Consider the following 12763-nt stretch of genomic DNA (forward strand, 5'->3'; position numbering starts at 1 on the left):
TCTATGCAGATGAAACCATTCTGTATACTTCTGGCCCTTCTTTGGACACGGTGTTAACCTGTTTGGGCTAGGGGGCAGTATTGAGAATTTTGGAAGAAATATGTGCCCATTTTTAACTGCCTCCTACACCAACTCAGAAGCTAGAATATGCATATTATTGTTCAGGTTTGGATAGAAAACACCCTAAAGTTTCTAAAACTGTTTGAATGGTGTCTGTGAGTATAACAGAACTCCTATGGCAGGCAAAAACCTGACAAGGTTTCATGCAGGAAGTGGCCTGTCTGACAAGGAGTCGTGCGTCTTGCATCTGTTTATTGAAGAGTAAGGATCTTAGCTGTAACGTGACAATTCCCAGGGCTCCAATAGGCTCTCAGAACCCGGGAAAAACCTGAACGATGACGAGGCAGCCTCTGGCTGAAACAGATTATCGCCTTATCCAAGTGGCCGATCAGAGGACCATTGAATGAGGCGCGTGCACGATTCGCCCCCGTGGAGAAATTTCATTCGGCTGTTTAGCTTATTGCAGATTCCCGGTCGGAATATTATCGCTTTTCTACGAGATAAATGGCATAAAAATTGGTTTTAAACAGCGGTTGACATGCTTCGAAGAACGGTAATGGAATATTTTGACATTTTTTGTCACGCCATGCGCGCGACCGTTATTTACCATTCGTATAGTGTCTAGAACGCACGAACAAAACAAAGGATATTTGGATATAACGTTTGATTATTTGGGACCAAACCTACATTTGTTATTGAAGTAGAAGTCCTGGGAGTGCATTCTGACGAAGAACAGGAAAGGTAAGAACATTTTTCTTATAGGAAATAGGATTTTGGTGAAGGCTAAGCTTGCCGGGTGTCTAAATAGCTAGCCGTGATGGCTGGGCTATGTACTTAGAATATTGCAAAATGTGCTTCATCCGAAAAGCTATTTTAAAATCGGACATATCGAGTGCATAGAGGAGTAATGTATCTATAATTCTTAAAATAATTGTTATGCTTTTTGTGAACGTTTATCATGAGTAATTTAGCAAACTGTTAGTAAATTCCCCGGAAGTTTGCGGGGGGTATGCTTTTTCTGAACGTCACGTGCTAATGTAAAAAGCTGTTTTTTGATATAAATATGAACTTGATTGAACAGACATGCATGTATTGTATAACATAATGTCCTAGGTGTGTCATCTGATGAAGATCATAAAAGGTTAGTGCTGCATTTAGCTGTGGTTTGGGTTTTTGTGACATTATATGCTAGCTTGAAAAATGGGTGTCTGATTATTTCTGGCTGGGCACTCTCCTGACATAATCTAATGTTTTGCTTTCGTTGTAAAGCCTTTTTGAAATCGGACAGTGTGGTTAGATTAAGGAGAGTCTTGTCTTTAAATAGCTGTAAAATAGTCATATGTTTGAGAAATTGAAGTAATAGTATTTCAAACGATTCAAAAATCGCGCCACTGAATTCAGGTGGCTGTTACGTAGGTGGGACGAATTCGTCCCGCCTTGCCCATAGAGGTTAACTACCCGCCAGATGAGCTTCAATGTCATACAACTCTCCTTCCGTGGCCTCCAACTGCTCTTAAATACAAGTCAAACTAAATGCATGCTCTTCAACCGATCGCTGCCTGCACCTGCCCGCCCGTCCAGCATCACTACTCTGGACAGTTCTGACTTAGAATATGTGGACAACTACAAATACCTAGGTGACTGTAAACTCTCCTTCCAGACTCACATCAAACATCTCCAATCCAAAGTTAAATCTAGAATTGGCTTCCTGTTTCGCAACAAAGCATCGTTCTGCCAAACATACCCTCGTAAAACTGACCATCCTACTGATCCTCGACTTCGGCGACGTCATCTACAAAATAGCCTCCAATACCCTACTCAATAAATTGGATGCAGTCTATCACAGTCCCATCCGTTTTGTCACCAAAGCCCCATATACTACCCACCACCTCGACCTGTACGCTCTCGTTGGCTGGCCCTCGCTTCATACTCGTTGCCAAACCCACTGGCTCCAGGTCGTCTACAAGACCCTGCTAGGTAAAGTTATCTCAGCTCGCTGGTCACCATAGTAGCACCCACCTGTAGCACGCGCTCCAGCAGGTTTATCTCTATGGTCACCCCCAAAGCCAATTCCTCCTTCGGCCGCCTCTCCTTCCAGTTCTCTGCTGCCAATGACTGGAACGAACTACAAAAATCTCTAAAACTGGAAACACTTATCTCCCTCACTAGCTGTAAGCACCAGCTGTCAGAGCAGCTCACAGATTACTGCACCTGTACATAGCCCATCTATAATTCAGCCCGAACAACTACCACTTCCCCTACTGTATTTATTTATTTTGCTCCTTTGCACCCCATTATTTATATTTCTACTTTGCACTTTCTTCCACTGCAAATCTACTATTCCAGTGTTTTACTTGCTATATTGTATTTACTTTGCCACCATGGCCTTTTTTGCCTTTACCTCCCTTATCTCACCTCATTTGCTCACTTTGTATATAGACTTATTTTTCTACTATATTATTGACTGGAGGCTTGTTTTACTCCATGTGTAGCTCTGTGTTGTTGTATGTGTCAAACTGCTTTGCTTTATCTTCGCCAGGTCGCAATTGTAAATGAGAACTTGTTCTCAACTTGCCTACCTGGTTAAATAAAGGTGTAATAAAATAAATAAAATTAATATAACCTTCCAGTCATTTATTGGTTAAAAACCACCAACGTTTCGGCATCACTGTGACTTCTTCAGGGTAATGTCATGAATGCTTGAACCAGGTTATGTAGACAAACAGTGCAATTAGTAGATTGTTTGTTTGTCTACATAACCTGGTTCAAGCATTCATGACATTACCCTGAAGAAGGCACAGTGATGCCGAAATGTTGGTGGTTTTTACCACACAATTACTTGGAGGTTATACAAATGGAGTGTGCGACTCTTTGTTTTTATAGCTTACAGTTTATTCGCAGTTAGTCAGAACCTCTACGCTAAATAATGTTCTCTGGGTGTGCGCTAGCTCATGCTTTTTATTGGACTTGCAGGGAACAGTGACATGATTCAAATGGGACTCACAATTGGTAACAGCACCATGTAGTAGCCTTTCCGTTGACACGGAGATTACAGTAAATGGGGTCACTGGTGTTCTCTGTAGAGACTTGTAGTTGGATCTACAAAAACAGTCTCACCTGGTGCGTGAAGGTAAGCTGTTAAAGTTATTTATTTTTTTTATTGCGGTGAGCTTTGGAATGGTACTGCTGGATTTCGAGTTACCAGAGAACACTGGGGTTTGGTGATAATAATCGGCAAGGAGGACCGATATTTAAGGTTGTAATAATGGCATTATGGTTTGGGGTGTTTTGAATTTTGAAGCCCACAATGGACTCTGGATTCTAGAGTTATTGTCATGCATGGCTGTTGTTTTGCAAACAAGCAATAACACTCCTTTATTTTAATAGGATGCACACTTGTCGTCTTGTTTGCTCCAAAATATTTTCAATGTTTAGCAAACCAGTCGTCAGGCCAGGTTTTAGGTTTCCTTCTATTGTTTCCTCTCGGTTTTTCTGTCCTTAGACTTCAAGAAGACCCCCCAACTGGCGTGAGTGGTGCTCCATCAGAGAATAACATCATGATGTGGAATGCTGTTATTTTTGGGTGAGTGTTCTAAAGCCACCCTTCTTATTGTGCCAGTGTGATCATCCTGGCGTGGGCATCAGGACCATACGGATTAGGTGGATATGGGCAAAGTGGGCTGTGGTTTTAGGCTACAGTCAGAGTGGGAGGACGAGGTGTGTGTTGGCTGGCGTTAGTTTAGATGGTGACATGTAATTGTTGAACTGTGGAGGCTAGTTGCCACATACAAATACTCATTTCCAATTAACAAAATAAATGTATCTGAAACCTGGAATGTATTGCATAGTCATAGTCATTATTTGTATTTACTAGGATCCTTGGGGTCCAAACAGGATTAAAACAACCATCACAACGTAATAGCCACATCATACATTAGTTAAACTTCTTTGTGATGCAATGTGCTATTTAATAGTCTGTATCAAAATTCTATTTGTTATAAGGAGTGTGTAAAGGGCATTTCCTAGTGAACAAAAGTGAGAGCAGGCGTTGATCATATCAATCAAAATAATTTCAATTTATTACAATAATTCAGGGAGACCATCTCCAGAGCGGAAGCTAAGACAATTTTCTAATTTTCCATCTTTTAAGGGATACTTTGGGATTTTGGCAATGAGGCCCTTAAATCTGACTCTGGGGAAGTAGATAAACTCGCGGATACCGTTTTTTTTTTTTTGTCTCTGCGTGCAGTTTGAAGGAAACCCTTATAATTCTAATATCACAGCACCAATGTTCTCTAAACAACAGCCGGGTGGTCAAAAAAAATAAATACATATCTGCCTTTTTTTTTTGAGTGCTCCAACTCCTTTTAACCTCATTAGTCCTTTTGGAAGTTTTTTTTTCTCAATTTTTTTATTTATTATTATACCCCCTTTTTTCTCCCCAATTTTTCGTGGTATCCAATTGGTAGTAGTTACAGTTTTGTCTCATTGCTGCAACTCCCATACGGACTCGGGAGAGGCAAAGGTCAAGAGCCATGCGTCCTTCGAAACGCAACCCAACCTAGCCGCACTGCTTCTTGACACAATGCACATCCAACCCGGAAGCCAGCCGCACCAATGTGTCGGAGGAAACACTGTACACCGGGCGACCTGGTCAGCGTGCACTGCGCCCGGCCCGCCACAGTAGTCGTGAGTGCGGGATGAGACAAGGATATCCCTGCCGGCCAAACCCACCCTAACCCGGATGACGCTGGGCCAATTGTGCGTAGCCCCATGGGCCTCCCGGTTGCGGCCGGCTGCGACAGAGCCTGGGCTTGAACCCAGAATCTCTGGTGGCACAGCTAGCACTGCGATGCAGTGCCTTAGACCACTGCACCACCCGGGAGGCCGGTAAGCCATTCTCAACAGCCAGAGAGGCTTGTTCAAAGTCACAACAAAAGACAGACTTTTTGCCAGCTCCTACAGAATCACAATGTTCATACGGTCATCAATATCAGTGTACCTCCAGTCTGACGTCAATCACTATCAACAAATATGAGTTTAATACATAAGATACAGCATCAAGTATGAGTTTAATAAACAAGCAAAGCGTCAATACAGGATTAAGATTGAATCCTACTACACTGGCTCTGACGCTCGTCGGATGTGGCAGGGCTTGAGAACTATTACGGACTACAAAGAGAAACCCAGACGCGAGCTGCCCAGTGACGCGAGCCTACCAGACAAGCTAGCAACACTGAAGCATGCACGGGAGCACCAGCTGTTCTGGATGACTGTGATAACGCTCTCGGTAGCTGATGTGAACAAAACCTTTAAACAGGTCAACATTCACAAAGCCGCTGGGCCAGACGGATTACCAGGACGTGTACTCAAAGCATGCGCGGACCAACTGTCAAGTGTCTTCACGGACATTTTCAAACTCTCCCTTGCCGAGTTTGTAATACCTACATGTTTCAGGCAGACCACCATAGTCCCTGTGCCAAAGGAAGAGAAGGTAACCTGCCTAAATGATTACCGCCCTGTGGCACTCACGACGGTAACCATGAAGTGCTTTGAAAGGCTGGTCATGGAAACCCTAGACCCAGTCCAATTTGCATTCCACCCCAACAGATCCACAGATGACGCAATCTTAATCGCACTCCACACTGCCCTTTCTCACCTGGACAAAAGGAACACCTATGTGAGAAAGCTGTTCATTGACTACAGCTCAGCGTTCAACACCATAGTGCCCACGAAGCTAAGGACCCTGGGACTAAACACCTCCCTCTGCAACTGGATCCTGGACTTCCTGACGGGCCGCTCCCAGGTGGTAAGAGTAGGCAACAACACGTCTGCCATGCTGATCCTTAACACGGGGGGCCCCTCAGGGGTGTGTACTTAGTCCCCTCCTGTATGCCCTGTTCACTCACAACTGCATGGCCAAACATGACTCCCAACACCATTTGCAGATGACACAACAGTGGTAGGCCTGATCACCGACAACGATGAGATGGCCTATAGGGAGGAGGTCAGAGAACTGGCAGTGTGGTACCAGGACAACAACCTCTCCCTCAATGTGAGCAAGACTAAGAAGCTGATCGTGGACTACAGGAAAAGGCGGGCCGAACAGGCCCCCATTAACATCGACGGGGCTGTAGTGGAGCGAGTTGAGAGATTCAAGTAGAGGTCAACCGATTAATCGGCCGATTTCAAGTTTTCATAACAACCGGTTATCTGCATTTTTGGACGCTGATTATGGCCGATTACATTGCAATCCACGGAGACTGCGTGTCAGGCTGACCACCTGTTATGCGAGTGCAGCAAGGAGCTAAGGTAAACTGCATTAAACTGATCTTATTAAAAACAATCAATCTTAACAATCTCTAGTTAACTACACATGGTTGATGATATTACTAGTTTAACTAGCTTGTCCTGCGTTGCATATAATCAATGTGGTGGCAGTTAATTTATCATCGAATCACAGCCTACTTCGCCAAACGAGTGATACTTTAACAAAAGCGCATTCGTGAAAAAAACAATCGTTGCACCAATGAACATAACCATAAACATCAATGCCTTTCTTAAAATCAATACACAAATATATTTTTTAAAACCTGCATATTTAGTTAAAAGAAATTCATATTAACTAGGGAAATTGTCGCTTCTCTTGTGTTGAGTGCAAGCAGAGTCAGGGTATATGCAACAGTTTGGGCCGCCAGGCTCGTTGTGAACTGTGTGAAGACCATTTCTTCCTAACATAGACCGTAATTAATTTGCCAGAATTTTACATAATTATGACATAACATTGAAGGTTGTGCAATGTAACAGACATTTTTTGACTTAGGGTTGCCACCCATTCGATAAAATACTTAACGGTTCCTTATTTCACTGAAATAGTAAACGTTTTGTTTTCGAAATGATTGTTTCTGGATTTGACCATATTAATGACATAAGGCTCGTATTTCCGTTTGTTTATTATAATTTAAGTCTAGGATTTGATAGAGCAGTCTGACTGAGCGGTGGTAGGCAGCAGCAGGCTCGTAAGCATTTATTCAAACAGCACTTTCCTGCATTATCCAGCAGCTCTTCGCAATGCTTGAAACACAGCGCTGTTTATGACTTCAAGCCTATCAACTCCCGAGATTAGGCTGGCAATACTAAAGTCCCAAAAAGAACATTCAATAGTCAAAGGTATATTAAATACAAATGGTATAGAGAGAAATAGTCCTATAATAACTACAACCTAAAACTTCTAAGCTGGGAATATTGAAGACTCGTTAAAAGGAACGACCAGCTTTCATATGTTCTCATATTCTGAGCAAGGAACTTAAACGTTATCTTTTTTACATGGCACATACTGCACTTTTGCTTTTTTTCCAACACTGTTTTTGCATTATTTAAACCAAATTGAACATGTTTCATTATTTATGTATTATATTAACACTTATTTTAACTTAATTAGAGATTAACATACTTTGGTGTGAAAAGTGCAAGTCAATCCCAGAACAACAGCAAAGGACCTTGTGAAGATGCTGGAGGAAACAGGTACAAAAGTATCTATATCCACAGTAAAACGAGTCCTATATCGACATAACCTGAAAAGCCGCTCAGCAAGGAAGAAGCCACTGCTCCAAAACCACCATAAAAAAGCCAGACTACGGTTTGCAACTGCACACGGGGACAAAGATTGTACTTTTTGTAGAAATGTCCTCTGGTCTGATGAAACAAAAATAGAACTGTTTGGCCATAATGACCATCATTATATTTGGGGGGAAATGGGGGAGCCAAAGAACTGTGAAGCACGGGGGTGGCAGCATCATGTTGTGGGGGTGCTTTGCTGCAGGAGGGACTGGTGCAGTTCACAAAATAGATGGCATCATGAGGATGGAAAATGATGTGGATATATTGAAGCAACATCTCATTGCATCAGTCAGGAAGTTAAAGCTTGGTCGCAAATGGGTCTTCCAAATGGACAATGACCTCGAATACTATAAGTTGTGGCAAAATGGCTTAAAGACAACAAAGTCAAGGTATTGGAGTGGCCATCACAAAGCCCTGACCTCAATCCCATAGAATATTTGTGGGCAGAACTGAAAAAGCGTGTGCGAGCAAGGAGGCCTACAAACCTGACTCAGTTACACCAGCTCTGTCAGATGGAATGGGCCAAAATTCACCCAACCTATTGTGGGAAGCTTGTGGAAGGCTACCCAAAACGTTTGACCCAAGTTAAACAATTTAAAGGCAATGCTACCAAATACTAATTGAGCATATGTAAACTTCTGACCCACTGGGAATGTGATGAAAGAAATAAAAGCTGAAATAAATCATTCTATTATTCTGACATTTCACATAATTAAAATAAAGTTGATCCTAACTGACCTAAAACAGGGAATTTTTACTAGGATTAAATGTCAGGAATTGTGAAAAACTGATTTGAAATGTATTTGGCTAAGGTGTATGTAAACTTCCGACTTCAACTGTATATAATAGGCGGTGTCAGAGGAAAGCCCATAAAATTGTCAGAGACTCCAGTCACCCAAGTTATAGACTTTTCTCTGCTACCGCACGGCAAGCGGTACAGGAGCACTAAGTCTAGGACCAAAAGGCTCCTCAACAGCTTCTACACCCAAGCCATAAGACTGCTGAACAATTCATAATCCCCACCGGACAATTTACATTTGTACACTGCTGCTACTCGCTGTTTGTTTGTGACCATCAACCCTTGACACACATGTTTCACAAATAGAACACTTGAAATCATATGTGTTACATAAAGGGGAAACATATAAATATGCTAAGAATTGTGTTAATTACTCTTAACTGAAATAAATAAAGTTAATTTTAAATATAAGGAGTGGTATTGTGGCAATATGTTTGTTTTGTTAGTCGGGGTCTAATTCCTAGATATGAGCTTGTTACAGTACAAGTAATTGTTCCTCTCTTTATTTGCAGGCCTGTGGGTACACCATTTGAGGATGGTAAGAGAAAAAAAGTCTAATTCAGTTTGAGTTAGCTTACAGTAATGTAAATCATCAGTTTATCATAACACCACTGTAACCCATTAACTGGTTGAAAACAATGAACTTGGCTTTCATACTTTTTCCAGTCATGCTAGCCAAGAGCAAAGACAGTCTTGGTATTCTAAAGTGTGATCAATTTGAACAGGTGCATGACTGCTGCCTTTAATTATGCTGTGTGGAATCTGGAGAAAGTGCTGAGTCAGCCTTCATATTCAGGCTTATATTAGTCATGTGACAGACTGTTAGCTGTGGGGTGGACCACTTTTCTTTCTCCCTCCATTAAAGGATTAGTTTGATTAATGAGGAACGGATGTTTCTTTTTAGTAACACTAATTGTCTCTCTCTCTCTCTCTGCAGGAACTTTTAAGCTTGTGATAGAATTTTCAGAAGAGTACCCTAACAAGCCACCCACGGTTCGATTTATCTCCAAAATGTTTCACCCAAATGGTAAGAGAGTCCCTATGGACACATTCGAGATGTCCTAAATACTTAGGTCACGTTATTGATGGGAAAGTAAACTTGGTATGAACTTTTCAGCGTTTAGCTCTTCCAGCAAGTAAGCTATTCTGTTTCATGTGATTGTGTATACATCTTTCTTTGAAATTAAAACAATCCTTTTGATCTTGCAGTCTATGCAGATGGAAGTATATGTTTAGACATCCTTCAGAATCGTTGGAGCCCCACGTATGATGTGTCTTCCATTTTGACGTCTATCCAGGTAGGTTTGTAATCCTTCTCTCCTCCATCAGTCTGACATCATGAGACTACTTTGTCTGTGTGCATTTTACAAATGTAACACAGGTTCTTTATGTAGTGTACTTAATTTCTGTTTTGCAGTATGTTCTGTATAACTTTTGTTGTAATGTAGAATTGTCGTGTTATTTCTGCTCCTGGATATACTGTACATAAGACTCTGACACCTCACTAAAAGTGTAGGGTCGAAGAACTGCACACGTTCATACTGGTACATTCGATCACAATTTCTTTTTTTTTGTGTTCAAAGTCCCTGTTGGATGAGCCGAATCCTAACAGTCCAGCCAACAGCCAGGCTGCACAGCTTTATCAAGAAAACAAGCGGGAGTACGAGAAGAGAGTTTCTGCCATCGTGGAGCAGAGCTGGGTAGACTCCTAACATCTCCCCCACCCCCTCATCACTCCTATCAAATGCTTCAATCTGTCATTTACCTCATCAGAAAATAAGTCGACATCAGAAGAACTTAAGTGCCACCAGAAAGAGAAAGTAGGGACTTTTACTTGCTTGCCAACACATTTGAAGAAAATCAATCTGATACTTGATGTTCTTGTTACAATTTTTTTTTTTTTTTATTGCATGATGTGAAATAAGTTATTGCTAACAGATTTTGTAATATATATTTTTTTGTTGGATTGATGCTGTTATTGTTTAGTTTCTACATCTCTTGGTTTAAACCATTTGAGAGTATTTTGTCATATCGGCAAATTAGTAGAAATCCATAAAACATGAAGACTTGGTTAAAATAATGTATTTTTCAAATTACCGCCCTGAATGGAGTCAGTACTATTGATTAGTGATCAAGGTAACTATGGCATTCTGCATGTCGATGATTTAAAAAAAATTACTTAGGTCACAAACACAAACATTATTTATGTCATGTGTTAATTGTATCAACTTTAAGTACAGTGGCACTTGTAATAAGAGGAGAATTTGTCTCATCTAGGAAAATGGACAGATAGTAGGCTGATTCCAACAAAACTCCTACTGTTTCGACCTGTAATTGAACAACACATCTGCTAAGCCTTTTTTCACATTTTGTTACGTTACAGCCTTATTCTACAATTTTTTTTTTTTTTTTAAATATTCCCTCATCAATGCCCCATAATGACAAAGCGAAAAAACAGGTTTAGACATTTTAGCAAATGTATTTAACATTTTAAAAAACATACCTATTTACATAAGTAGTTCAGACCCTTTGCTATGAGACTCATAATTGAGCTCAGGTGCGTCCTGTTACCATTGCTCATCCTTGTTGTTTCTACAACTTGATTGGAGTCCGCCTGTGGTAAATTCAATTGATTGGACATGATTTGAAAGGCACACACCTGTCTGTATAAGGTCCCACAGTTGACAGTGCATGTACGAGCAAAAACCAAGCCATGAGGTCAAAGGAATTATCCATAGAGCTCCGAGACAGGATTGTGTCGAGGCACAGATCTGGAGGAAGGGTACCAAAACATTTATGCAGCATTGAAGGTCCCCAAGAACATAGTGGCTTTGTTTGGAACCACCAAGACTGTTCCTAGAGTATAAACTGAGCAATTGGGGGAGAAGAGCCTTGGTCAGGGAGGTGACCAAGATCCCGATGGTCACTCTGACAGAGCTCCAGTGTTCCTCTGTGGAGATGGAAGAACCTTCCAGATGGACAACCATCTCTGCTGCACTCCACCAATCAGCCCTTTATGGTAAAGTTGCCAGATGGAAGCCACTCAGTAAAAGGCACATGACAACTCGCTTGGAGTTTGCAAAAAGGCACCTAAAGGACTCTCAGACCATGAAAAACAAGATTCTTTGGCCTGAATGCCAAGCGTCACATCTGGAGGAAACCTGGAACCATCCCTACGGTGAAGCATGGTGGCAGCATCACGCTGTGGGGATGTTTTTCAGTGGCAGGGACTGGGAGACTAGTCAGGATTGAGGCGAAGATGAACGAAGCAAAGTACAGAGAGATCCTTGATGAAAACCTGCTCCAGAGTGCTCAGGACCTCAGACTGGGGGGCGAAGGTTCACCTTCCAAAAGGACAATGACCCTAAGCACACAGCCAAGACAACGCAGGAGTGGTTTCGGGACAAGTCTCTGAATGTCCTCGAGTGGCCCAGCCAGAGACGGGACTTGATCCCCATCGAACATCTCTGGAGAGACCTGAAAATAGCTGTGCAGCAACGCTCCCCATCCAACCTGAGAGATCTTGAGAGGATCTGTATCACCAAATACAGCTGTGCCAAGCTTGTTGTTTCATACCCAAGAAGACTGCCAAATGTGCTTCAACAAAGTACTGAGTAAAGAGTCTGAATACCTATGTAAATGTTTATTTTTTTTGTTTATTTTACATATATAAATTTGCAGATTTGACATTGGGGTGTTGTGTGTAGATTGAGGGGGAAAAACAATGTGGAAAAAGTCAAGGGGTCTGATTACTTTCCGAATGCACTGTAATAATGAGTACACTGTCCATATCCAACATTATGGAAGTCATTTTTCATATTTACTAGGGTAAATAACATCTGCTGAATATGTGTATGTGAAATAACATTTGATTTGCTATATATATATATTTTTTTTACAGGATGGGTCATATTGTGGCAAGTGGTTTATTTAACCTTATATGGAGAAGGGATATGTTATATACATTTTTGTGAATTCACTCAATGTATACTTATGCTGTGTAAACAAAATAAAACATTTTTCAGACTTTGAGATTTTGATTTCAGCTCATTTTTCTTACGTGAAGAGTGCAGCTGTGGCATGTATAATTGTTTTGTCTTTGATAGTATTATGGACTAGGGTAAATAATCCTCATCCGCTGCAACCTCGATGGGCAGTAGCAGGCAACTAGGAGAGACTAATTTGGGAAAAAGACAGTCCTCTGTGACCCGGAAGTGGTTGAAGAGTGTAAATAAGTTAGTAGGTAAACGGAGAAGTGTTCTCGCCTTCCCCTGAGAAAGCACG

At 41.4% G+C, this 12763-nt stretch overlaps 1 protein-coding gene across 1 annotated transcript in view; it reads left to right on the plus strand.

The window, feature by feature from the left end:
* The window catches only part of LOC106567528 (ubiquitin-conjugating enzyme E2 B), a 19671-nt gene extending 7160 nt beyond the window's left edge, over positions 1-12511 (plus strand). Inside the window, exons 2-6 of the mRNA XM_014136885.3 lie at positions 3563-3643; positions 8992-9017; positions 9417-9506; positions 9689-9777; positions 10063-12511. Coding sequence (XP_013992360.1) covers positions 3563-3643; positions 8992-9017; positions 9417-9506; positions 9689-9777; positions 10063-10191 — 415 coding nt within the window. The 3' untranslated portion in view covers positions 10192-12511. The remainder of the gene's footprint in view (positions 1-3562; positions 3644-8991; positions 9018-9416; positions 9507-9688; positions 9778-10062) is intronic.
* Positions 12512-12763: the final 252 nt, after the last annotated feature.

This window comes from Salmo salar, chromosome 13 (assembly GCF_965601325.2).
Source record: "Salmo salar chromosome 13, fSalSal1, whole genome shotgun sequence".
NCBI classification, from domain to species: Eukaryota; Metazoa; Chordata; class Actinopteri; order Salmoniformes; family Salmonidae; genus Salmo; species Salmo salar.